The sequence below is a fragment of the Canis lupus genome, chromosome X, assembly GCF_011100685.1.
Source record: "Canis lupus familiaris isolate Mischka breed German Shepherd chromosome X, alternate assembly UU_Cfam_GSD_1.0, whole genome shotgun sequence".
Lineage (NCBI taxonomy): Eukaryota > Metazoa > Chordata > Mammalia > Carnivora > Canidae > Canis > Canis lupus.
This window is the reverse complement of record NC_049260.1, coordinates 59,953,978-59,979,738: the sequence shown is the minus strand read 5'-3', so window position 1 is coordinate 59,979,738 and position 25,761 is coordinate 59,953,978. Positions and strand designations below refer to the sequence as shown.

Genomic DNA, 25,761 nt, shown 5'->3' with positions numbered 1-25,761 from the left:
AGGAACCTCCACACAGTTTTCCAGAGTGGCTGCACCAGTTCACATTCCCACCAACAGTGTAAGAGGGTTCCCTTTTCTCGGCATCCTCTCCAACATTTGTTGTTTCCTGCCTTGTTAATTTGCCCCATTCTCACCGGTGTGAGGTGGTATCTCATTGTGGTTTTGATTTGTATTTCCCTGATGGCAAGTGATGCAGAGCATTTTCTCATATGCATGTTGGCCATGTCTATGTCTTCCTCTGTGAGATTTCTCTTCATGTCTTTTGCCCATTTTCCATCTGGTCCAGTGTATCCTTTAAAGCTCTCGTTTCTTTGGAGATGTTTGCTTAGAAGACCTATCGAGTATAGAAAGAGCTAGATTGAAGTCACCAAGTATAAGTGTATTATTATCTAAGTATTTCTTCACTTTGGTTAATAATTGATTTATATATTTGGCAGCTCCCACATTCGGGGCATATATATTGAGGATTGTTAAGTCCTCTTGTTGAATAGATCCTTTAAGTATGATATAGTGTCCCTCTTAATCTCTCACTACAGTCTTCGGGGTAAATTTTAGTTTATCTGATATAAGGATGGCTACCCCTGCTTTCTTTTGAGGACCATTTGAATGGTAAATGGTTCTCCAACCTTTTATTTTCAGGCTGTAGGTGTCCTTCTGTCTAAAATGAGTCTCTTGTAGACAGCAAATAGATGGGTCCTGCTTTTTTATCCAGTCTGAAACCCTGCGCCTTTTGATGGGGTCATTAAGCCCGTTCACATTCAGAGTTACTATTGAGAGATAGGAGTTTAGTGTCATCATGATATCTATTCAGTCCTTGTTTTTGTGGAATGTTCCACTGAACTTCTTCTTAAAGGGGAATTTTAAGAGTCCCCCTTACAATTTCTTGCAGAGCTGGTTTGGAGGTCACATATTCTTTTAGTTGCTGCCTGTCTTGGAAGCTCTTTATCTCTCCTTCCATTTTGAATGAGAGCCTTGCTGGATAAAGTATTCTTGGTTGCATGTTCTTCTCATTTAGGACCCTGAATATATCCTGCTAGCCCTCTCTGGCCTGCCAGGTCTCTGTGGAGAGGTCTGCTGTTACCCTAATACTGCTCCCCATAAAAGTCAGGGATTTCTTGTCTCTTGCTGCTTTAAGGATCTTCTCTTTATCTTTGGAATTTGCAAGCTTCACTATTAAATGTCGAGGTGTTGAACGGTTTTTATTGATTTTAGGGGGGGATCTCTGTATTTCCTGCATCTGAATGCCTGTTTCCCTTCCCAGATTAGGAAAGTTTTCAGCTAGAATTTGTTCAAATACATATTCTGGCCCTCTGTCCCTTTCGGCGCCATCGGGAACACCAATTAAACGTAAGTTTTTCTTCCTCAGGCTGTCGTTTATTTCCCTTATTCTATCTTCATGGTCTTTTAATTGTTCGTCTCTTTTTTCTTCAGTTTCCCTCCTTGCTATCAATTTGTCTTCTATGTCACTCACTCGTTCTTCCACCTCGTTAACCCTCGTCGTTAGGACTTCTAGTTTGGATTGCATCTCATTCAATTGATTTTTAATTTCTGCCTTATGAGCTCTAAATTCTGCAGTCATGAAGTCTCTTGAGTCCTTTATGCTTTTTTCTAGAGCCACCAGTAGCTGTATAATAGTGCTTCTGAATTGGCTTTCTGACATTGAATTGTAATCCAGATTTTGTAACTCTGTGGGAGAGAGGACTGTTTCTGATTCTTTCTTTTGAGGTGAGGTTTTCCTTCTAGTCATTTTGCTCAGTGCAGAGTGGCCAAAAGCAAGTTGTATTGGGAATAGGAGAAAAAGAGAGGAGAGAAAGAAGGAAAGAAAAGAGAAAGAGAAAAAAAAGGAAGAAAAAAACGAAAAGAAAGAAGAAAAAGAAAGAAAAAGAAAGGAGAATAAAGGGGGGTGGGGGAAGGAAACAAATCAAAAAGCAAAACAAAACAAAACAACAACAAAAAAAGAACCACGGGGGAGTATCTTCTGATTCTGTGTAGTTTAAGTCCCTTGGCTTCCCCTGGAACTTTTCCGTCTAGCTGGTCTTCTGGGGGAGAGGCCTGTTGTGCTGATTTTCAGGTATTAGCAGTTGGGGGATCTGCTGTGCCCCTGCCTGGTGCAGGGCTCAGTGGGGGTTGTTTACCCCGTGAGGCCGCAGGAGGAACAGCCCCAGTGGCGGGGCCAGCTCTGGAAACCTGGATGCAGCTCCGGCAGGAACTCCGGAGCTCTCCGACTGCAGTGCCTGGAGGTTCCGGGGCGGGGCCGCTGATCTGCTCAGCTGGGCAGGAGCGTCCTTGCTGTCCTGGGCCCTCCAGGCCTCTGCCTGTCCCCAGGGGAGGCTGGATCCTGGGCTGTGTCCCGGCGCCCTGTGCTCCGGGGTCTGCGCTGTTGGATTCGCACTCCCGGCCTCGCAACCCCCTCCGCCGAGCCGCCGCCCGAGCCCCCCAGAGCTGCTCCTGGAACCGCGCAGCCCCCTCCGCATGGAGCCTCTTCCTCTGCCCGAGCCCCTCCGAGCTGCTCCCGGGGCCGCGCAGCCCCCTCCGCGGAGCCGCCGCCCGAGCCCCTCCGAGCTGCTCCGGGTCCCGCAGTGCGCGCTGCAGCCCTTAGGGAGCTCGGCGCACTCTCCCGGGGCGCAGTTGCTCTGTTACTGTCCAGGGGAGCCCGAGGGCATCCCCGCCCTCCTGGGTCCTGCTCCAACTCCCTGGGAGCCCCTTTCCGCCCGGGAAGGTTGGTGCAGCTCCTGCTTCTCCGGGACGGGGCTCTCCTGTCCTGGGGACACTCGCCCTGGCCTCATCCCAGCTCCTCGCAGGGCCCCTCCCCCTTGGAGGCCTTTGTTTCTTTATTTCTTTTTTCCAGTCTTCCTACCTTGATAGAAGCGCAAACTCTTCTCACTGTAGCATTCCAGGTGTTCTCTCTTTAATTATCAGGCTGAATTCATAGATTTTCAGGATAATTTGAAGGTTTTCTAGGTTATTTGGTGGAGACAGGTGATTTGGGTGACCCTACTCTTCCGCCATCTTGCCCCTCCTCCTCGATGCCCATGTTTTATGTAGAAATTACTTAACTAATAAAACTTTAAAAATAAATACATAAATAATGACAGTTATCAACAATATAAAGAATACATTCAGGTTTCCTTTCTAATAAAAGAGAACTTTTTATTATTTAAATCTTTTCTGCAGATAATTGTATAGTATTTGAATGATCAGAATCCTGTTTTTCATTTAACAGCTATTGAGATATAAGCCTATTTTTGATGAAGAAATATTTTCAAAAAGGTTATATTGTGGCCGTTTAAAAACTTGAAGTATAACTGACACACAGTATCCTATTAGTTTCAAGTGTACATCATAGTGATTTGATATTATTATATATTATGAAACGACTTCCATGATGTCTAGTTACCATGTGTTCACTGCACAGTTATTACACTACTATTGACTATGTTCTTTATGTTGTACATTACATAACATGACTATAGCTGGAAGTTTGTACCTCTTAATTCTGTTCACTTTTTTTGCTCATCCCCTAGCCCCTTCCCACTCTGGTAACCAACAATTTGTTTCTTGTATCTATGAGTCTGTTTCTGTTTTTTGTTTGTTTGTTTGATTCCACATATGAGTAAAATCATATGATATTTGTCTTTCTCTGACTTATTTTGCTTAGCATAGTATCCTCTGGGTCCATCCATGTTGTCACCAAATGGCAAGATCTCATCCTCCTTTATGGCTGAGTAATATTCTAGTGTTTGTTTGTATGTGTGTGCGTATTTTCTTTTATCATTTTACTTTATTCTTTTAGGTGCTTCCATATCTTAGCTATTGTAAATAATGCTGCAATGAACATAGGGGTGAATATATCTCATTGAATTGGTGTTTTCATTTTCCTTGGAAAAATACCCAGAAATAGAATGATGAATCATAGTGTAGTTCTATTTTAATTTTTTGAGGAACCTCCATAGTGGCCATACCAATTTTACATTCCCACTAACAGTGTGTAAGGATTCCCTTTTCTCAACATCTTTGCCAACACTTGTTATTTCTGTCTTTTTGATAATAGCCAGTCTAACCTGTGTGAAATGATACCTTATTGTGATTTTGTTCTGCACTTTACTGATGCCTAGTAATGTGCATCTTTTCATGTGCCTGCTGGCCATCTTTATGTCATCTTTGAAAAAAATGTCTGTTCAAGTCTTCTACCCATTTTTAAATCATTTTGTTTGGGTTTTTTGATATTAAATTGTATAAGTTCTTTATATATTTTTGGAATTGAACTCCTTATTGGGTTTATGATTTGCAGATATCTTCTCCCATTCAGTAGATTGCCATTTCGTTTGTTGATGGTTTTCTTCACTGTGCAAAAACAAAAACTTTTTTTGTCTGATGGTACCCTAAGTATACTTGGAATATAGTGCTGTTGTTTTTAATTTTAATTTTCTAGTTCTGTTGATAATATTGATAATGTTTTCTATTATTGTAGTCATTTTAAATATATTTTTAGGAAATAAAACCCTAATAGCATCCTGTGCAAATTATAGGCAGATGGTATCTTTTATTTTTTTATTTTTATTTTTTTTTAATTTTTATTTATTTATGATAGTCACAGAGAGAGAGAGAGAGAGAGGCAGAGACATAGGCAGAGGGAGAAGCAGGCTCCACGCACCGGGAGCCCGACGTGGGATTTGATCCCAGGTCTCCAGGATCGCGCCCTGGGCCAAAGGCAGGCGCCAAACCGCTGCGCCACCCAGGGATCCCCTCAGATGGTATCTTTTAGACAGGTACATTGGTTGCTTAAGTCACTATAGTAAGTGAAAAGGAGCATTTGCTCTTTATTTGATACTATTCCACATACTATGTCATTGATTTACTAGGATATTTACCTAGTAAAAAAAGTAGAATTACTTTTTTTCCCCCCAAGCAAAATCTTACATGGAATTACATTGGGTCTGGGTTGTTAAAGAAGTGAAGAGTTCTCTCCTCCTTCCCTAAGTGGGATTAAGAGTCATCACTAAGCCACTGCCTCATTAGCACACCTCAAATTAGCTATTTACAAAACCCATAAAGTATTCCAGGGTTCATTTTATTTTGTGAGTATAGCGTACTTACCATGTGCAAGGCACAACCTAGGTGCTAAGAATAAAGAAGTTAAAAAAAAGAGAACATATCCCTAACCTCCTAAAGGCTACATTTTTGTTAGGGAATACCAATAAGAAACAAATACATAGTTTAAAAATGCAATGGAGAAATAATGAAATACTCTAACAGTGATAGGGAGTTTTGGGGGACAGTATATAAATTGTTCAGGCAAGGCTTTACTGATGTCCAGCACAGAACTAGACTTGTGGTAGGTCCATAGTAAATATTTACTGAAGTGGCAGGGTAATACATTGCACTTATCTGGATATTCTTTCCATATAGAATTATGCTGTGGTGATGCATTTTTATGTGCCCATTACATTTAAGTGCTTGGTATATACTGGCACTTTTTAATCTTTATCATTCCCCCCCTTCTTGGTTTCTAAGGCCTTTCCTTATTGATGTATCTTTAGCATATATGTATATGGGTAGTGTGTATTTGTATTCCTTGCTTTGACTATGGGTAAGTATAATGTTGGCTTAAATGGGTATTTCTGTTATTTGTTATTAGTTTTATTGGTTCAACTCTATGTTTTGGCGGTACTTTATTATCTGAAAGACAAAGTACCAGAAAAGTTTACCATTTTATTCTACTACCATGAATAAATAGAAAATGCCCATTTTACTATATACCTGTAATACTAGAATTACCTTTTCCCCATATTTAGTGGATAAAAACAATTGTTATTGTAATTTGTATATTTCTGAAAACTGGCAAGATTGAATATTTTCCCGCATGGTTGTTAGTTTATATTTCATTTAATAAATTATCTTCAACAAGCATTCGTTTTAACTACTAATCAGTTTATTTTTTGTATCACTACTAATACTACTACTACTGCTGCTGCTGCTGCTGCTACTGTTACTACTGTGTACTGCACACTGAACTAGGTTCAAGAGATATTACAGGAAATCATATTAAAGAGATGATCACATATAAATGTGCCATAGTAGAGACAGACATAATTTGATAATGGGATTTATGGTGATTATATTAAGTATCCAATGAGCTTAATTACTGTGACGGATACTATTCTAAGGGTTTTTTTTTTTATCAACTCGTTTAAAAAACAGTAACCCTATGCAGTAGATGCTCAGCTATCTCCATTTTAAAACATAAACACATTTTCACATTTTCTAAGTGAAAATGCTAGTAAATGGTGAGCCTGGGATTTTAAAAAAATTGATATCTCTGATGACTAACCTGTACTGACTTTATCACTTTTTAAATGTTAGATTCACAGAAGTGGTAGGGCAGATTATTCGTGTTATCAGAGAAAGGTATGTTGAAATACTTTAAAAATATTAATATCATATTTAATTTTTATGATTAGCATGTTAAATTTAATAATTACCCTGTTCAGGTGAACAATTTAGAAATTTGACTCCAGCCCCTTTTTCATCCATCTATTTCAAATTCTTTTTTTCTTTAGCTGCATATGCCTTTTTTTTCCAATTGAAAGAAATAAAACTTGTAAATAAATAGACTTTCTTACCAATTACAAAATTTTCAGCAAGGGAATTCCAGATTTTCAGTGTAAGTAAAGATATGGATAAGTAATAAACATGTTGAAAGCACCTTTTAAACTAAGTACTAAATTTAAGTAAAAAGTTTGCTGAAAGGGATGCCTTGGTGGCTCAGTGGTTGAGTGTCTGCCTTTGGCTCAGCGCATGATCCTGGAGTTCCTGGGATCTAGTCCCACACTGGGCTTCCTGCAAGGAGCCTGCTTCTTCCCTCTGACTGTGTCTCTGCCTCTCTCTCTCTCAGTGTCTTTCATGAATAAATAAATGAAATCTTTAAAAAAAAAAACAAACAAACCTAGAATCCATTAAAAAAAAAAATTTTAGGGGAGCCTGGGTGGCTCAGCGGTTTTGCGCCGCCTTCAACCCAGGGTGTGATCCTGGGGACCCAGGATCGAGTCCCACATCCGGCTCTCTGCATGGAGCCTGCTTCTCCCTCTGCCTGTGTCTCTACCTCATTCTCTCTCCATGTCACTCATGAATGAATGAATAAAATTTAAAAAAAAGTTTGCTGAAAGACATAAATCTCAGTTTTGTCGGTTTGTTTTTATGTTAAGATTCTAGGATGTGACTCTGAAGGGGAGATTAGTAGTATTATGTTTATAGGTAAAAGAATTGGAATGGAAATCATGTATAATAAAGTATGAAAATATTATAGTACTTTTAGTTTCAATGTAAGTCTTAGGTAAATTTTCACCTCACAGTCCAAAAGTTGATCAATATCAACTTGTTAAAAAGGAAGGAAACCTGGCCATTTACAGATTTAATCAAAAGCAAGCCTCATGAACATAATGCAGTTTAACCATTTTCTTTTGACAGTTTTAAAGGATTCTAATCAAGGAAATCTTTTAAGAAATTCACATGTAGATGAAATACTTTTTAAAAGTACCTTTGCTATTCAGTATCTTGGAAATAATCTGTAGTGAATTAATTTGTAATATAGTGAATTATACTTTGATTTAAAAAATTATATTTTGCTATGCAAATAAAATACGTATAACCAGATTTTAAATGGTGAGCAGGGAAGAAAATCTGTTATTACTAGCAGAACAATATATATCAAATCTCTCGTTCCTTTTGTTGTTAAATTTTCAGGTGAAGGGAAGTGGCTGCGAAACATTGACTATTACCGTTTAGATGGTTCTACTACTGCACAATCAAGGAAAAAATGGGCTGAAGAATTTAATGATGAAACTAATGTGAGGTAGGAAACTTTTTGTGTATATAGATAATTTTTTAAAAATAATGGTAAATCTGAGACTCCTGGGTGGCTCAGTTGGTTAAGTGGCCAACTCTTGATTTCCGCTCACAACCGGATCTCAGAGTGGTAAGATGGATCCCCACATCGGGCTCTGTGCTCAGCTCAGAGTCTGCTTGTCCCTCTGCCCCCCGCCCCCATTTCACACTCTCTCACAGTCTCTTTCTCTCAAATAAATAAATAAAATATTTTTTAAATCCCCCCAAAATATTTAAATCTACATATAGTAAAATTCACTCATTATAGTGTGTATTTTTACAATTTTTGACATGCAAAATAGTCAAGATATAAAATGGTTTCATCACATCTCAAGAAATTCATTCATGGAATCATAGAGTTGGAGCCTTTTGAGTCTCACTTCTTTCACATTACAAAATATTTGAGATTTATTCATTTTATTGCATATGTCAGTAGTTTCTTTTTATTGTTGAGTAGTACTCTATTGTATGGGTGTATTACAGTTTGTTTAGGCATATCCACTTGAGAGATATTTGAGTTGTTTCCAGATTTTGGAATTAAAATTGAAGCTCCAAACATTCATGTGTCAATTTTTGTGTGACCTATTGATATTTCTAGGAGTGCAATTGCTGGGTTGTATGGTAAGTTTGTGTTTAGCTTTGTAAGAAACTGCCAATTAGTTTTCCAAAGAAGTACAATTTTGCATTCCCATCAGCAGTGTATGAGAGTTCCAGTTGTTCTGCATCCTTGTCAGAGCTTGATATTATTGTGGGTTTTTTTTTTTCCCATTCTACTAGGTATGTAATTGTATTTCATGTGATTTTAGTTTGCATTTCACCAATAATTGATACTGAGCATTTTTTTCATGTGCTTATTGGCCATTTTTATATCCTCTTTGGTGACAAATCTGATAGAGGCTTTCAGAATTGACAAAATATTCCTGATCTCTTTATCTTCTGCAGAAATTTGAATCTTATACTTTAAACCACTGTAGGCATGGCGTGTGTTATATATGTGTTGTTGATGCTGCTTTTAACTATTAGCAATTAACAGGCTTGAACTGCATTTGGAAGAGAAAAATATATATATATATATACATTCATATAAACATATGCACACACACATACATATGAAAGCATGGTCTTTAAAAAAACATTTTCTAAAAAAAAATAAAAGATAAAAAAACATTTTCTTAGTTTAATGACAAGAAGGCCAGAGTATGCCTTAGTAAATCTTTTAAAGCCTAAAAGATACCATGCTGTGTATGTAAAACATGTTTTAATTCTAGCAGAGTCCTGAGTTACACTTAGGGTTAATGCTAGAGAAATTCCAGGTAGACCATAGGAAGAATATATTCTATTAGGTATTTAAAATCCATATAGTCTGGGAGATCTTACAAAGGAATGGTTGAGTACAGTTAAGTTATACAAGCATGATTAAATAACTGTTTAAAGAGTAAGTACATTTTTGTGTTCTGTTTGCCATGTTCCTAAAAATTATTTCTACATGAAGTAATTTTATTTTGTAATCCTCATGTAGTCTGTCAAACAAACTAAACCTTCAACTTACACGGTTTCCTGAATTTGTAAGTATCACAGAAACATGCCATTCATATTTGATGACCAATGGGGAACAACATTGAGATTTGGATGCTGTACTGTCATCTTGGTATACTTACTAGCATATTAACTGCCCTAAATATATGACTAAAAGTATCTGATTCAAATTCATCTTCTCCCTCTCCTTCCCCCCATGTATGTATGTATATATATATATATATATATATGTATATATATGTGTGTGTGTATGTGTGTATATATACGTATATATTAGAAGAGTTACTCTTGAGTAGCTAAACCTGTCGAGATTAAGTCCACAGATGTTAGAGATTATATTTGTCTGTCTATATTCTGTTTTCTCATAACTCAGTAATTTTCAGAAAACATAATAAATATTATTACGGTAAAGTAGTTGGAAAGACACATTAAGATAAACTTTAAGATAATGACCATTTCTAATGCTGTCTTGTGAGACCAGGGAGAAGGTTTCAATCTTGGGTCCCTAGTTATCTTTAATACTGTTCTTTTTAACTTTTTATTTAGAAATAGTTACAGATTCACAGGAACTTGTAGAGATAGGCAGTGAGGTCCTGTGAACACTTCATGTAATTTTCCTTTACATACCTATAATTTCAAAAGCAAGAAATTGACACTAGTTCAAAGTATATATCTATGCCTTTTTTTTTATCACATATATAGATATTCTGTAACAACCCCTTAAATCAGGTATATAAACTATCACCACGGAGATTGCTCTCCTACTACCCTTATATAGTTTACACTTCTTTCCACTGACTTCACCACTATCCCTAACTTCTGGCAATAACTAATTTGTTTTCCATGTTTATAATTTTTCACATCAAGACTGATATAAATGACATCCTACTATGTGTGATCTTTTGAGATTTTTTTTTCATTCAGTATAATGCCCTTTAGTTCCATTCAAATTGTCCTGTATATCAATAGTTCGTTCCTTTTTATTACAGAGCAGTATTCCATGATATGGATGTATGGATTTGTTTAAGGCAACCTGTACATCTATTGCAGAGCATTTTGGTTGTTTCGAGGTTTGGCTCTTACAAATAAAGCTGCTGTAGCTGGAGAGTACCTAGATGGCTTAGTCGATTAAACATCTGGCTCTTGATTTTTGCTCAGGTCATGATCTCAGGGTCCTGGGATTAAGTCCCATGTTGGGCTCCCCACTCAGCAAGGAGTCAGTTTGTCTTCCTCTCCTTCTGTCCCTCTCTGCCTGCTCTCTTTCTCTCAAATAAATAAATCTTAAAAAAAAAAAGCTACTGTGAATGTTGTGCATACAGATTTAGTGTAGACTTGGAATTTCATTTCTCTAGTATAAATGCCCAGGATATAATAGCTAGATTGCAAGGTAAGTAACTTGTTTAAGAAACTGCCAAGCTGTTTTCCAGAGTAGCTGTACCTTTCTGCATTCCCACCAATAAAGTGTGAAAGATTAAGTTTTTCTGCATCCTCACCAGCATTTGGTATTATTTCTTTTTTTTTTTTTTATCTTGGCTGTTCTGATGAGTGTGTGGTGGTATCTTATTCTGTCTTAAATTTACATTTCCCTGATAGCTGGTTATGTTGAACAGTGTTTTCATAAGTTTATCTGATATCTGTATATCCTCCTTAGTGAAATGTTTGTGTCTTTTGCCCATTTTGTTCAGTTTTCAAAATTCTTTTTTTTCTTCAAAGTTGGAGTTTATTTTTTTAAATTTTTTATTTAAATTCAATTTGCCAACATACAATATAACACCCAGTGCTCGTCCCATCAAGTGTCCTCCTTAGTGGCTGTCACCCAGTCATCCCATCCCCATCTCCCCCATCCTCCTCCTGTTCTGCAACCCTTTGTTTTCCCAGAGTTAGGAGTCTCTCATGGTTTGTCTTCCTCTCTAATTTTTCCCCACTGAAAATTCTTCATATGAGTTAGATATGAGTCATTTGTCTGATAAGTGGTCTGCCAGTATTTTCTGCCAGTCTACAGCATGTCTTTTCATCCCCTTCACAAGGTTGTTCACAGAGCAAAAGTTTTTAGTTTTGATCAAGTCTATTTTGTTAATTTTTTATATCCTGTTTTTGGTGTGAAGTCTGTGAATTCTTCCACAAGCCCTAGGTCATACAGATTTTCTCTTGTGTTCTGGTTTTATAGTTTTACATTTTACAATTTATATTTTATGTTTAAGTCTGAGGTACATTTTGAGGTAATCTTCTAGAAAATGTGAGATTTAGGTCAAGTTCATTTTTTCTCTTTCTCTTTTTTATGCCCATGCATATCCAGTTGCTCTTAGCATCATTTGTTAAAAAAAGCCATCCTTTCTCAACCAAATTGCTTTTGCACTTTTGTGAAAAATCAGTTGGCTATACTCGGATGGGACTATTTCTTGGTTCACTGTTCTATTCCATTGTCTGTATGTATGTCATTCTGCCATTGCCACATAGTCTTGAATATTGTAGCTGTAGATTAAGCTTTAATGACAGATTGAATGACATCTCCTACTTTATTCTACTTTTTCCAAATTGTTTTAGCTAGTCTAATATCTTTGCTTTCATATATAAATTTTAGAATATTCATTCATATATCTGCAAATGTCTTGCAAGGCTTGTAATAGGAATTGCATTAAATATCTTAGCATTGCGGGGGGATTGATATTTTTGGTATATTGAACCTTCTGTGAACATATTTTTTTCTATTTATGTGGATCTTTTATTTCTTTCCTCAGTGTTTATAGTTTTCAGCACATAAGTCCTATATTTGTTTTGTTAGGTTTACAGTTAGATTTTTTAATTTTCTGAATGACTATATATGATGTCATGTTTTTAATTTGGGGTTTTGCATGTTCATTGCTAGTATGAAGAGATGCAATTGACTTTTGTGTTGATCTTGTTACCTGAGATCGTGCTGAACTCACTTACTTGTTCTAGGAGTTTATTTTTTAGATTTTTTGAGATTTTCTACTAGACCATTATGTCATCTGCAAGTAAGGATAGTTTTACTTTTTCTACCTTTCTGATCTGTATGCTGTTTATTTCCTTTCTTGTTATACTGCACTGGCTACAACTTCAATAATATGTTAAGTAGCAATGATGAGAGTGAACATTCTTGCATTCTTCATATTAAGAGCTTTCAATGTTGATTAACTATGTTAGCTGTATAACTTTTTTAGATATTCTTTATCAAGTTGAGGAATTTCCCTTCTGTTTCTAGTTTGCTGAGAGTTTTTATTTGAATGGGTATTTAATTTTGTCAGATGCTTTTTCTTTCTCATTTGATATTGATGTTTTCTTCTATAGTCTGTTATATGGTATATTATATAAATTGATTTTCAAATATTGAACCAGCTTTGCATCCCTGGAATAAACCCCATTTGGTCATGGTATATAATTATTTTTTATACTAAAGATTCTATTTGCTGATATTTTGTTGAGGGATGTTTATGAGATATTGGTCTGTATCCAGTTTTTTTTTTTGTACTGTATCTGATTTTGGTATCAGGATAGTATTGGCTTCATAAAAGGAGTTGAAGTGTTTTTTTCCTTGTATTTTCTAAAAGAGACATAGAATTTGTGTTGATTAATCTTAAATTTTTGGTAGAATTTATCAGTGACATTTCCTAGCTTTGAATATTTTTTGGAAAATTTTTAAATCACTAATTCAGGATCATTCAAATTATTTCATGTTTAATGAGTTGTGAAGTTTGTGCTTTTTGAGGAATTGTTTCAACTAAATTTCAAATTTATGTATAGAATTGTTCATAACATTCCCTTATTATTGTTTTTATATCTGCAGGGTCTTTTTTTCTTTCATTGTGATGGCCTTTCTTTCATTGATACCATTGGTAATTTATGTATTTGCTTGTTTGACATAAATTTGCTAGAGGTTTGTCAATTTTATTGGTCTTTTCAAAGAACCAGTGTTTTGGTTTACTGATTTTTCTGGTTTTTTTTTTTTTCCTGCTTTCAGTTTCATCTTGCTTTGACTTTATTTTGCTCATCTTTTTTTACTTTGTTAAGGTAGAACTTTGGATTACAAATTTAAGACTTATCCTTTTTTCTAATGTAAATATTAAGTACTGTAAATTTCCCTCTCACCATTGCTTTAGCTGGGCCTTATATTGACATGTTGTATTTTCATTTCCATTCAATTTATTGTTATTGTTTTCTTGGCGACTTCCTTTTTGACTCATAGCTAGAAAGTATGTTAATTTCCAGATATTTGAAGATTTGCATTATTTTGTTGTTACTCCAGTTTGATTCAGTTCTGTGCAGAGAACATGTTCTGTATGATTTTAGTTCCTTTAAATTTGTTGTTTTGTTGTATGGCTGAAGATATGGTATATCTTGGTATATTGTATATTAGCCCTTGAGAAGAATGTGTATTTTGCTGTTGTTGGGTGTTGTATTCTGTAAATATTGATCTGATCTTCTTTGATGGGGTTATGTTCTTCTTTATCCTTGCTGATTTTTGTCTAATTGGGTTATCGATTTTTGAGAGAGGGGGGTTGAAGCCTCCAACTATAAATGTGTATTTTTCTGTTTCTCCTTTCAGTTTTGCTTAAATTTTCAACTATGTTGTTTGGTGTGTACACATTTAGGGTTGCCGTGTCCCTCTCTATCCCTTGTTATTTTGTTTGCTCTGAGACCTACCTTATCTAATATTAATATAATCACTCCTACTTTATTTTGATTGCTGTTTATATGGTGTATCCTTTTTAATCTTTTTACTTTCAACCCACCTATTTCATTATATTTGAAGTGAGCTTCCTGTAGACAGCATATGTTTGAGTCATGTTTGTTTGCTTGTTTGTTTTACCTATTCTTTTGGTCTCTCTCTTTTTTAAAAATTTTATTTAAATTCAATTTGCCAACATATGGTATAACACCCAGTGCTCATCTCATCATGTGCCCTCCTTAATGCCCTCACCCAGTTACCCTGTACCCCCCACCTCCCCTTCTGTAACCATTTGTTTGTTTCTCAGAGTTAGGAATCTCTCATGGCTTGTCTTCCTCTCTAATTTTTCTCCACTTAATTTACCCCCTTCCTTTATGGTCCCTTTCACTATTTCTTATATTCCACATATGAGTGAAACCATATGATAATTGTCTTTCTCCAATTGACTTATTTCACTCAGCAAAATACCCTCCAGTTCCATCCATGTCAGTGTAAATGGTAGGTATTCATCTTTTCTGATGGCTGACTAATATTCCATTGTGTATATATATGTTGGTCTCAGCTAAATGGTGTATATAAATCACTTAAATCTTTAATTGAAATATTGACGAAAAACATGTTAGTTTCAGGTATACAGCTATTTACAATTAATATAAGGCTTCAGGCTGCCATTTTATTTTTTGTTCAATTTATTCTCTTTCTTTTTTCCTGATTTCTTATTCTACCCTTACTTTTACCTTTTATGAAATTGTATTTTTATTCATCTATAGTATACTTTAGTGTATCTTTGTGTAACTTTCATAGTGGTTGCTTTAAGTATTACATTATAGGGACATAATTTATCATAGTCTACTAATGTCATCAGTTTACCATTTTGATTGAAATGTAGAAATGTTATGCCCTTACATTACTTTCTCTTCCCCATTTATAATTGTCTTAAGTATTTTCTCTACATAAATAGATTACCACATCTGAGAGTGTAATAATTTTTCTTCAATTATTAAACATAATTTAGAAAAATTAGAAGGAAAATCTATTTTATTCACTCATAGTTTTTGTTCTTTTTATTGTTTCTTCCTAATGTGTCAGTGTTCCTTCCTAATGTTTCAGTATTTCTTCTTTATCATTTCCATTCTCTCTAGAGAGAAATTTCTTTAGTCATTCTTTTAGGGCAGATCTGCTGGCAACAAATTTTCTGAGTACCTTCATATGAGAATTTCTTGATTTGCCCTTCATTTTTTAAGATTATTTTATTTTAGATGGATATAGAATGATGGGTTGGCAGTTCTCTTCTTTCAGCACTTGAAAAATGTTATACGACTTCCTTCAGGATTTCATAATTTCTTATGAGAAACCTGTTTTACTGAGTTGGGTTTTTGAATTTCACATATAAGTGATACCATGCAGTATTTGTCTTTCTCTGACTTATATCACTTAGTATAATGTGCTCAAGGTATATTCATGTTGCCACATGTGGCAGGGTGTCCTTTTTTTCTCATGACTGAATACTGTCCCATTGTATATATACCACATCTTTTTTATCCATTCATCTGTTGATGGGCCCTTAGGTTGTTTTTATATCTTGGCTATTGTGGATAATGCTGCACTAAACAGGAGAGTGCGTATGTCTTTATGACATCTTACTTTCATTTTTTTTGTATATATACCCAGAAATGGAATTACTGGATCATATGGTAGATTTATTTTTAATATTTTGAGGAAACTCCATATGTTTTTTCATAGTGGCTAAGCCAATAAGGGAATGTAGATTACAATATTTTATTATAATCTCTAAAATTCCTAAGGGACTAGAAATTATTCCAACCAGTTAAAAGAAATGATAATTATTTAATATGATAGAGAGGTGTTAATTGTTGCTACAGTGGCAACCATATAACAATATATATGTATTGTACATATATATAATTACAATATATGAATATCAAACTAACATTGTATGCACCTTAATTTTACACACTACTTTATGTTAAATGTATTTAATTTTTTAAAAACCTTCTGTTTTTCAAATTGTTTTTCTTTCCTGTCAGTAGGTCCTGTTTCTTGCTTCTTTCAAGATTTTTTTTTATCTTAGTTTCAGAAGTTTGACTATGGTGTGTCTTGGTATGAGTCCCTGTTTGTTTTTCATTCAACTTCTTGAATCTGTAAGTTTGTGTTTCATCCTAGATTTTGGTAATTGTCAGCCATTATTTCTTTCAAATACTATTTTAACTCCCTTTTAGGACTCCAAATGAGAAAAACATTAGATCTTAGATTATAGTCCTATAGGTCCCTGAGCTGATGTTTTTTTCCCCAGCTTTTTAAAATTTGATTTCTACCTGTTGTTTATTTTTTTATTTTTATTTTTATAAATATTTATTTATTTGAGAGCTGGAGAGAGAGCACGAGCAGGAATGAATGGCAGAGGGAGAAGGAGAAGCAGAACTCCCCTCTGAGTGGGGAGTCTGACTTGAGTCTCAGGCCCGGGGCCTTAAGATCATGACCTGAGCCAAAGACAGACACTTAACTGAGCTACCCAGGTGCCCCTTTGCCTGTTGTTTAGATTGGGTCATTTCTATTGATCTGTTTTCAAAGTTCCTAAATCTCTGTTCTTTATATTCTGTTTAGTCCATCTGTTGAGTTTTTTATTGTATTTTTCAGTTCTAAAATTTCCATTTGATTGTTCTTTATGTCTTGTATTTCTCTGCTGAGGCTGTTTGTTTTTGTTTTTGTTTTTCATTTGTCTCAGGTGTGTTAATAATTGCTTAATGAAGCATTTTTTTATAAATGTAGCTACTTTTTCCATCTTTGTCAGACAATTCTAACATTTATGTCATCTCAGTGTTGGTGTCTCCTGCTTGTCTTTTCTCATTGAAGTTGAGATTTTACTGGTTCTTGTTATGACAGAGATCTATTTTATTTTTTTATTTATTTTTCATTTATTTATTCATGAGAGACACAGAGAGAGAGGCAGAGACATAGGCAGAGGGAGAACCAGGCTTCCCTGCAGGGAGCCTGATGTGAGACTTGATCCCAGAATCCTGGGATCACAACTTGAACCAAAGGCAGACACTCAACCACTGAGCCACCCAGGCACCCGAGACAGAGATCTATTTTAACTGGACATTTTGTTTATTATGTCATGAGACTGTGGATCTTACTTCAATCTTCTGTTATAACAGACCTCTTTTGACACATGTTCTGATGGAAGATGAGGTGTCCCGCCTCATTTACTGTCAGTAGAGAGTGAGAGTTCAGTCTATCCACTAGGTTGCTGCTGATACTATCCTGGCTGGGAGGGTGTCTCTGACACCACTTTGGCAATGTTACAACTATGTGAGAGTAGCAGTCTGAACTCCCCACTTAGCCTTTAGTGACAAGGGTAGAAAGATACCATATTTTTCTGTACTGTTTGACTGGAATTGAGTGGTTTTAATGTTTATTTTAAAGTTTTCTGTCTTTCTGGGATTTCCCTTGTGTGGTCCTTTGGCTAGAGAGAGCAGGATTTTTCTTGGAGATATCTGGCAACATCTACTGGCATTTCCAGGTTGCTGGGTTCTTTAGCACTCATTCTGGGATGTATGAGACAAAAGGAAAGCCTGTGGAACTCAGTGCCATGTTGTTCCTTAGGACCCAAGGTCCCTAGCCAGTCTGTCTCTTTCTCCTCACTTTTCAGAAACTTTTTATGATTGTTTTATATATGATGTCCAGAGTCTTTAGCTTTACTTATTGTGAGGAATATATAACAGTATGTCTACTCTCATCTTTTCAGAAGAGTAAGTCCAAAGGTTCAGCTTTTTAAAGATTGTTTTATCTGTCATTTGGCAAACATATATATGTGTGTGTTTCTGTTGTATATATGCCCAGTAGTGAGATTGCAGAATAATAGATACGTGTATGTTCAGCTTTAGCTTATATTGCCAAAACAGTTTTCCAAAAATGATTGTACCAATTTGGACTCCGTCCAGTAGCATATAGGTGTTTCAGTTGTTCTTTATCCTCATGATCACTTGACAGTGTCTGTTTTTTTTTAAGCTGTTTTGATAGATATGTACTGGTAAGGCTTGATTGTCTTAATCTGTACTTCCCTGATAACTAATTCCAAGTGGCTCATAGGTTTAAATGTGGAAGGTAAAACAAAAGTTTTAGAAGGAAACAGCAAAGAATATTTTCGTGATCTGCATTAAGAAAACTTTCATAGGGGTGCCTGGATGGCTCAGTCAGCTAAGAGTCCGACTCGTGATTTCAGTCCAGGTTATGATCTCAGGGTAGAGAGATCGAGTCCTGTGTTGGTGGTTGGGGGAGAGGGGGGGTGACCACACTCAGCACGGAGTCTGCTTGAGATTCTCCCTCTCTCTTCCTCCTTCCCTCTGCCCCTTCCCCCCTTACATGCTTGCTCTGTCTCCAACAAAAAAAAAGAGAAAAGAAAAATTTCATAAACAAGACACACAAAGTACTAACCATAAAAGGAAAATTGATAAGTTGAACTTCATTAAGAATTCTAGTCATCAAAGGAATTTCATATTAAAACCTAAAAGGCAAAGAGTGCCTGGGTGGCTCAGTCAGTTAAGTATCTGACTTTTGATCTCAGCTCAGGTCATGATCTCAGGGTCATGAGATTGAGCTCTGCATCAGACTCCATGCTCAGTGTGAAGTCTGCTTGTCCTTCTCTTCCTCCCCCTGCTCACTCTCTTCTCTCTCTCTCTTTCTCTCCTCTCTCTCAAATAAATAAATAAAATATATTTTTAAGAAAATGAAAAGGCAGGCCACAAAGTAGAAGCTATTTTCTCATTTTATTTTTTTTATTTTTATTTATTTTTTATTTTTTTTATTTTCTCATTTTAAAAGATAATATGGAAAAACGCACAGACAGTAAATGTTAATATTTGTAATTCAGTAGGCCAGATATAACCATGGTTAGAGTTTCTGTGCTAATACAGACATACCTTTTGTTTGTTTTGAGGTTTGTTTTCATTTTTTTTATTGAAGTAAAATTAACATACAGTGTCACATTAGTTTCAGGTATAGAATATGATTCAACAATTCTATACATTCCTCAGTGCTCATCAAAATAAGCATAGTCTTGATCCTCTTTATCTATTACACCCCTCCACCACCCACTTCCCCTCTGGCAACCATCAGTTCTCTGTATTTGTATTTAAGAGTCTGGTGTTTTGTTTGTCTCTTTTTTGTTCATTTTTTCCCTTAATTTCCACATGAGTGAAATCATATGGTATTTGTCTTTCTCTGTCTGGCTTATTTCACTTAGCAGTAAACTCTCTAGGTCCATCCATGTTGTCTCAAGTGGCACGATCTTGTTCTTTTTTATAGCTGAGTAATATTCCATTGTGTGTGTGTGTGTGTGTGTGTGTGTGTGTGTGTGTGTATAGACACACACATACCACATCTTCTTTATCCATTCATTTATCAGTGGACACTTAGGTTGCTCTCATATCTTGGCTATTGTAAATAGTGCTATTATAATTAAACATAGGGGTGCATATATCTTTTTTGTAGTAGTGTTTTCATTTTCTTTGGGTAAATGCCCAGTAGTGGAATTACTGGATCATATGGTAATTCTATTTTTAATTTTTTGAGAACTTCCATACTATTTCCACAGTGACTGTACCAATTTGCATCCCCACCAACAATGCACGGGGGTTCTTTTTTTCTCTACATCCTTACTAACACTTGTTATTTCTTGTGTTTTTGGTTTAGTCATTCTGACAGGTGTGAGATAACTCATTGTGGTTTTGAATTGTAGCTCCCTGATGAATAGTGATGTTGAGCATCTTTTCATGTGTCTATTGATCATCTTTATGTCTTATTTAGAAAAATTTCTATTCAGATCCCCTGGGGAACCCCCTTGAGTTTTTTGGTGTTGAGCTGTATAAGTTCTTTATATATTTTGGATATTAACCCCTTATTGGATATGTCATTTGCAAATACCTAGGGGAAGCTACTTTCAATACATAGATCCAAAAAGGACCCTTACCCAGAATATACAAAGAATTCTTAAAAATGAGTAGGATAAACCATATATTCCCATAAAAAGATGAGAAAAGAACTTCAGAAGGGCTTTATGGTATGCCGATGGCCAATAAACATCTGCAACAAAAAGGTACTTCTCTTTTTTTATCATCAGAGAAATGCTTAAAAACATTTTTGAGGGATGCCTGGGTGGCTCAGTGGTTGAGCCATCTGCCTTTGGCTCAGTTCATGATCCTGGGGTCCTGGGATCGAGTTTCGCATCAGATTCCTGCAGGGAGCCTGCTTTGCCCTCTGCCTATGTCTCTGCCTCTCTCTCTGTGTCTCTCATGAATAAATAAATAAAATTTATTTAAAAAACTGTTTTGATAAACTGTGCGAAAGTGTTTCAGTGAAGAGAGGGTAGTCTCTTCCACAAATGGAATTGAAACAATTGGATATTCATAGACTTAAACAAACCTTGACCTAACCCTTACCCCTACTCAGAAATCAAGTCAAATGGGTCATAAATCTGAATGTGAAACATTATACTTGTTTATGAAAGCAGAGAAGAAAATCTTCAGGAACTAAATTTAGGCAAAGATTTTTTTTAGTCATGACACCAAAGTGATACAATCTATTAACGAAAAAAGTTAATAATTGGACAATCAAAATTAAAACCTTTTGTCTATGATGACCCTGTTAAGAAAAGGAAAAGACAAGCCACAGACTTAGAGAAAATATTTGCAAAATAGCATATTTAATAAAGGGATCATATTCAGAATGTATAAAAATTCTTTAAATGTAACAGTAAGAAAACCTGTAATTTTCAGTTAGAAAATTGACAAAGGACTGCAACTGACATTTCATTTAAGAGGATCTATACACAGCAAATAAACGCTTGAAAAAATGTTCATCATTAGCCAATAGGATAATGTAAACTGAAACCACAACAGGATGGCACTTCATATTTATCAGAATGGCTAAAATAAAAAATAGTAACACTACCAAATGCTGGTAAGGATGCAGAAAAAGTGGATCTCTCCTACAATGCTGATAAGAATGTAAAATGGCACAGCCACTCTTCCTGGAGAACAACTTGGTGGTTGTTTTTTTAAAAACTAAACAATTAACCATATTCTTACCATTGAACCTTGCAGTCACACTTTTGAAAATTTATGCCAGAGAAATGAAAACTTATTTTCATATAGAAACCTATACACAGGTAGGTGTCCATAGCAGCTTTATTTGCAATAGTCAAAAACTGGAAATAACCCAAGTGTCTTATGACATGTGAGTGGATAAACCAATTACGTTATATCTATATCTTGGAATAGTACTTCACAATAAAAAGGAAGGAACTATTGATACTGATCCATAGAGCTTGGATGAATCTCAAGGGCATTATGCTGAATGAAAAATGCCGCTTTCAAAAGATTACATACTATATAGTTCCTTTCATATGGCATTCTTGATGTGACAAAATTATAGTGATGGAGAACAGATTGGTGGTTGTCAGGGATTAGGGTTGGTGGGGAGAAGGTGTAAATATTAAGGGATAACACGAAAGAGGATTTTTTTGTGGTGATGGAACAGTTCTATGTCATGCTTTTGATAATGGTTGCCTGATCCTACATATATGATGAATTTCATAAAGCTATACACCAAACAAAAAAGTACTTATAAGAACTGGTGAAATCAAATAAGCTTGAGTTCACAGTATTGTACCAACATTATTTCCTGGTTTTGACAATGTACTGTAGTTATATAAGTTGTTATCATTATCCTAATGAACTGGATGAAGGGTACATGTGAACTCTCTAAACTACTGTTAGGAATTCTTGTGAACTGAAGCTATTTTTTTTTTAAGTTTACAATTAAAACAGGTAATACCATGAGTTATCAAGGATCTGGAACAGTTGAAACTCTCACACACTGCTGGTGGTAATGTAAATTGGAGTAACCACTTTGGGGAACTATTTGTTCAGCTTTAACAGTGCTATATACATACCCCATGACCCAGCAATTCTACTCTTGGGTATATCAGAAATGCTTACATGTCCAAAGCATATACCCAGAAGGTTTATAGCAGCATTATTCAAATAGTTTATATTTTAATGCTGATGTATTAGTGTTAGGAAAATCTAAAAATATCCTGGTTAGTTTATCTCAGTATGGATTTACATATTCCATACTGAATAATATTAAAGGTTAAATAGATGTAAAATATTCTGAATACTTGTTCATTTACTTCACTTTATTTTTCATTGGGCATAAAATTACATAGTTTTGTTTCCCATTTACATGGTTTTATAAACCAGAATATGTCATTGATCACATCAGTACCATGTAAATAAATGCCTCCATTATTGTAAATTAGACTGCAGATTTTTTTTGTCTTGTAATTGCACTCCTTTAGTGCAGTGACTGGATATTTTTTCATCTTTTGTATTAGCAGTCTAGCTCAGGGATGCATAGCAGCTTCATAAACATGCTTTTATTAAGCCCATTCAACTCTTAATTACTGGATAGATAACAAACAATTGTGAATCTCTCTATGAGGTTTCCTGTTTTTTTTCTGTGTGTGTTTGTGTGTGTTTTTAACCTACATAGTTTATGCCATTCTATATGCTTGATCGTTTCACTGGTATGGAATAGATGTAAACAACTGGAATAATAATGGAGACCCAGTTGTTCATAATCCCTTAAATATGTCCACTAACTAAAGAAAGCACAGTTTGTTCTCTATAATGAGTATTATAGAGAAATATAAAGAAGAAAATATCATAATTCCACTGACCCAAGAGAACTGTTAACATTGTAAGCATGTATGTTTTGATTTTTAGTGCAGATGCAATTATACTTGATAATGTTCTATATCCTGCTTTTTTCACATAATATTATAGATTTTTATTCGTAATGTAACTCATTGAATAGGTAGAATGTAATCTAGTCCTCTGTGCGTACATATTCTTTATTTTCAACCTTATGATCTCATAAATAACAGTGTGAATAAATATATATTCTTATATTTCTGATCATTTCTATGGCCTATATTCTCAGATATGTGATAGCTCCAAATTAATATAAAACATGAATTGAGGGATCCCTGGGTGGCGCAGCGGTTTGGCGCCTGCCTTTGGCCCAGGGCACGATCCTGGAGACCCTGGATCGGTCCCACGTCGGGTTCCCGGTGCATGGAGCCTGCTTCTCCCTCTGCCTATGTCTCTGCCTCTCTCTCTGCCTCTCTCTCTCTCTCTCTCTCTGTGACTATCATTAAAAAAAACAAAACAAAACATGAATTGAGTACCTGTGTTTATTTTGTATGGGATTTTTCTTAATTGTAAGCTCTTTCCTGTTACTTAAATTTTGAGCTTCTTCACATTTTAGTTTGTTTGTTTATTTATTTATTTTTTAAGATTTATTTATTCATTCAGTCAGAGAGAGCGAGAGAGAGGCAGAGACACAGGCAGAGGGAGAAGCAGGCTTCATGCAGGAAGCCCGATATGGGACTCCATCCCGGGTCTCCAGGATCACACCCCAGGCTGCAGGCGGCGCTAAACCGCTGCGCCACCAGGGCTGCCCACATTTTAGTTTATAATGTATAATCGTATGGCATTTTAGTCATTAATTTCCCTTCATGAAATTATAGAAAGTAAGGCTTGGTGTATAAAAGCATTTTATAGAGAATTTTGAGAGTTTATTATCTTCCAAGGGTTTTCTCACTCTTAAGTTGGCCAACAGTAAACAAATCATATAGTCATCCAGTAGAATATTGTTTAGCTACCAAGCTTGATGTTTACCAAGAAATTTGAGGAAATGCTCATAATATGAACTATGTACACAGATATTACCATATCTGTGTAAAACCAAAACTATATATTCTTAGAAAAAAGAAACCTGGGCAGCCCCGGTGGCACAGTGGTTTAGCACCGCCTGCAGCCCGGGGTGTGATCCTGGAGACCCGGTATCGAGTCCCACGTCGGGCTCCCTGCATGGAGCCTGCTTCTCCCTTTGCCTGTGTCTCTGCCTCTCTCTTTCTCTCTGTGTGTCTATGAATAAAAAAAAGAAAAAAGAAACCTTAGGAAATACACCATAATTTGAATGGAGGTTGTTTCTGGGGATTGGAACTGAGTAGTTTTTTTCTTTAAATTTGTTTATATTTTCTTTTTTTTTATTTTCAAAAAATGTTACATAAAATCTTTCTAAATTAAAGTTTTGTTTACATCAAAGTAATATATTTACATATTCTTAAAAAACCATTCTGTAAGGGTTGAGATCAAAACCAGTCCCTTGACCATCACCTTCCTACACGTGATGCTTGACTTACTGCAGGTAAGTTTCAACTGGTTCAACTGGTTTCAACTCTTGGCAATTTTTCTGGTATTTACTTTCATATATCCTTTCTAAAATCTAAGGTGGGAATTTACCCACATGTACACACACACTTTTCCTTATTTTCTCAACATATTTTTTATAATATTGTCAAAATCAATTTCGACAATTTTGACTATGTAAATAATCACATGTAAGCCATTTACAGTACTGTGATTACTTTTCTCTTTTTATGCACATGTTTATTTTTGTTCAGGTAATGGTTTCTTTTTTTTTCAGGTAATGGTTTCTTTTTTAACATTTGCTTAGTTTTCTGTGAACCTATCAACTAATTCATTCCCAAAATCTCATATATATAAATTCTTGTGTTCCAACACAGAAGGTAATCTATCAGTTTTTCTTTTTTTTATATTTATTTTTTATTCTTTGAGGTTTTTATTTAAATTCTAGTTTGTTAACATATAGTGTAATATTGGTTTCAGGAGTAGAATTTAGTAATTAATCACTTATATATAATATCCAGTGCTCATCACAATTACCCTCCTTGATACCCATCTCCCATTTAACCCTTCCCCCACCCATGTCTCCTCCAGCAACCCTCACTTTGTTCTCTATAGTTAAGAGTCTCTTAACAGTTTGCCTCCTTCTCTTTTTTCCCTTCCCTTTATGTTTATCTGTTTTGTTTCTTAAGTTGTACACATGAATGAAATCATTTGGTATTTGTCTTTCTCTGACTGACTTATTTCGCTTAGCATAATACACTCTAATTCCATCTATATCATTGTAAATGGCAAGATTTCTTTCTTTTTGGTGGCTGAGTAATATTCTTGTGTGTGAGTGTATGTGCCTACCACATCTTCTTTATCCATTCATCAGTCCATGGACATCTGGGCTCTTTCCTTAGTTTGGGTATTGTGGACATTCCTGCTATAAACATTGGGGGTACATGTGCCACTTTGAAACAGTATTGTTATATCCTTTGGCTAAATACCTAATAGTGTAATTGCAAGGTCATAAGGTAGTTTTATTTTTTTACTTTTTGGGGAACTTCAATACTGTTTTCCAGAGTGGCTGCATCAGTTTGCATTGTGTAAGAGGGTTCCCCTTTCTCTGCATGTTTGCCAACATCTGTCGTTTCCTTTGTTGTTAATTCTAGCTATTCTGACTGATATGAGATAGTATCTCATTGTGGTTTTGATTTATATTTCCCTGATGATGAGTATGTTGAGCATCTTTCCATGTATCTGTTAGCCATTTGTATGTCTTCTTTGGAAAAATGTGTATTCATGTCTTCTGCCTATTTCTTAACTAGATTATTTATGTTTTGGGTATTGAGTTTGTTAACTTCTTTATAG

At 35.5% G+C, this 25,761-nt stretch overlaps 1 protein-coding gene across 6 annotated transcripts in view; it reads left to right on the top strand.

The window, feature by feature from the left end:
- Window positions 1–25,761, top strand: part of ATRX (ATRX chromatin remodeler) — a 332,654-nt gene that overhangs the window by 270,078 nt on the left and 36,815 nt on the right. For all 6 annotated transcript variants that reach the window (XM_038587761.1, XM_038587760.1, XM_038587757.1 and 3 more), the window contains one exon: window positions 7,744–7,852. In XM_038587761.1, coding sequence (XP_038443689.1) covers window positions 7,744–7,852 — 109 coding nt within the window. The remainder of the gene's footprint in view (window positions 1–7,743; window positions 7,853–25,761) is intronic.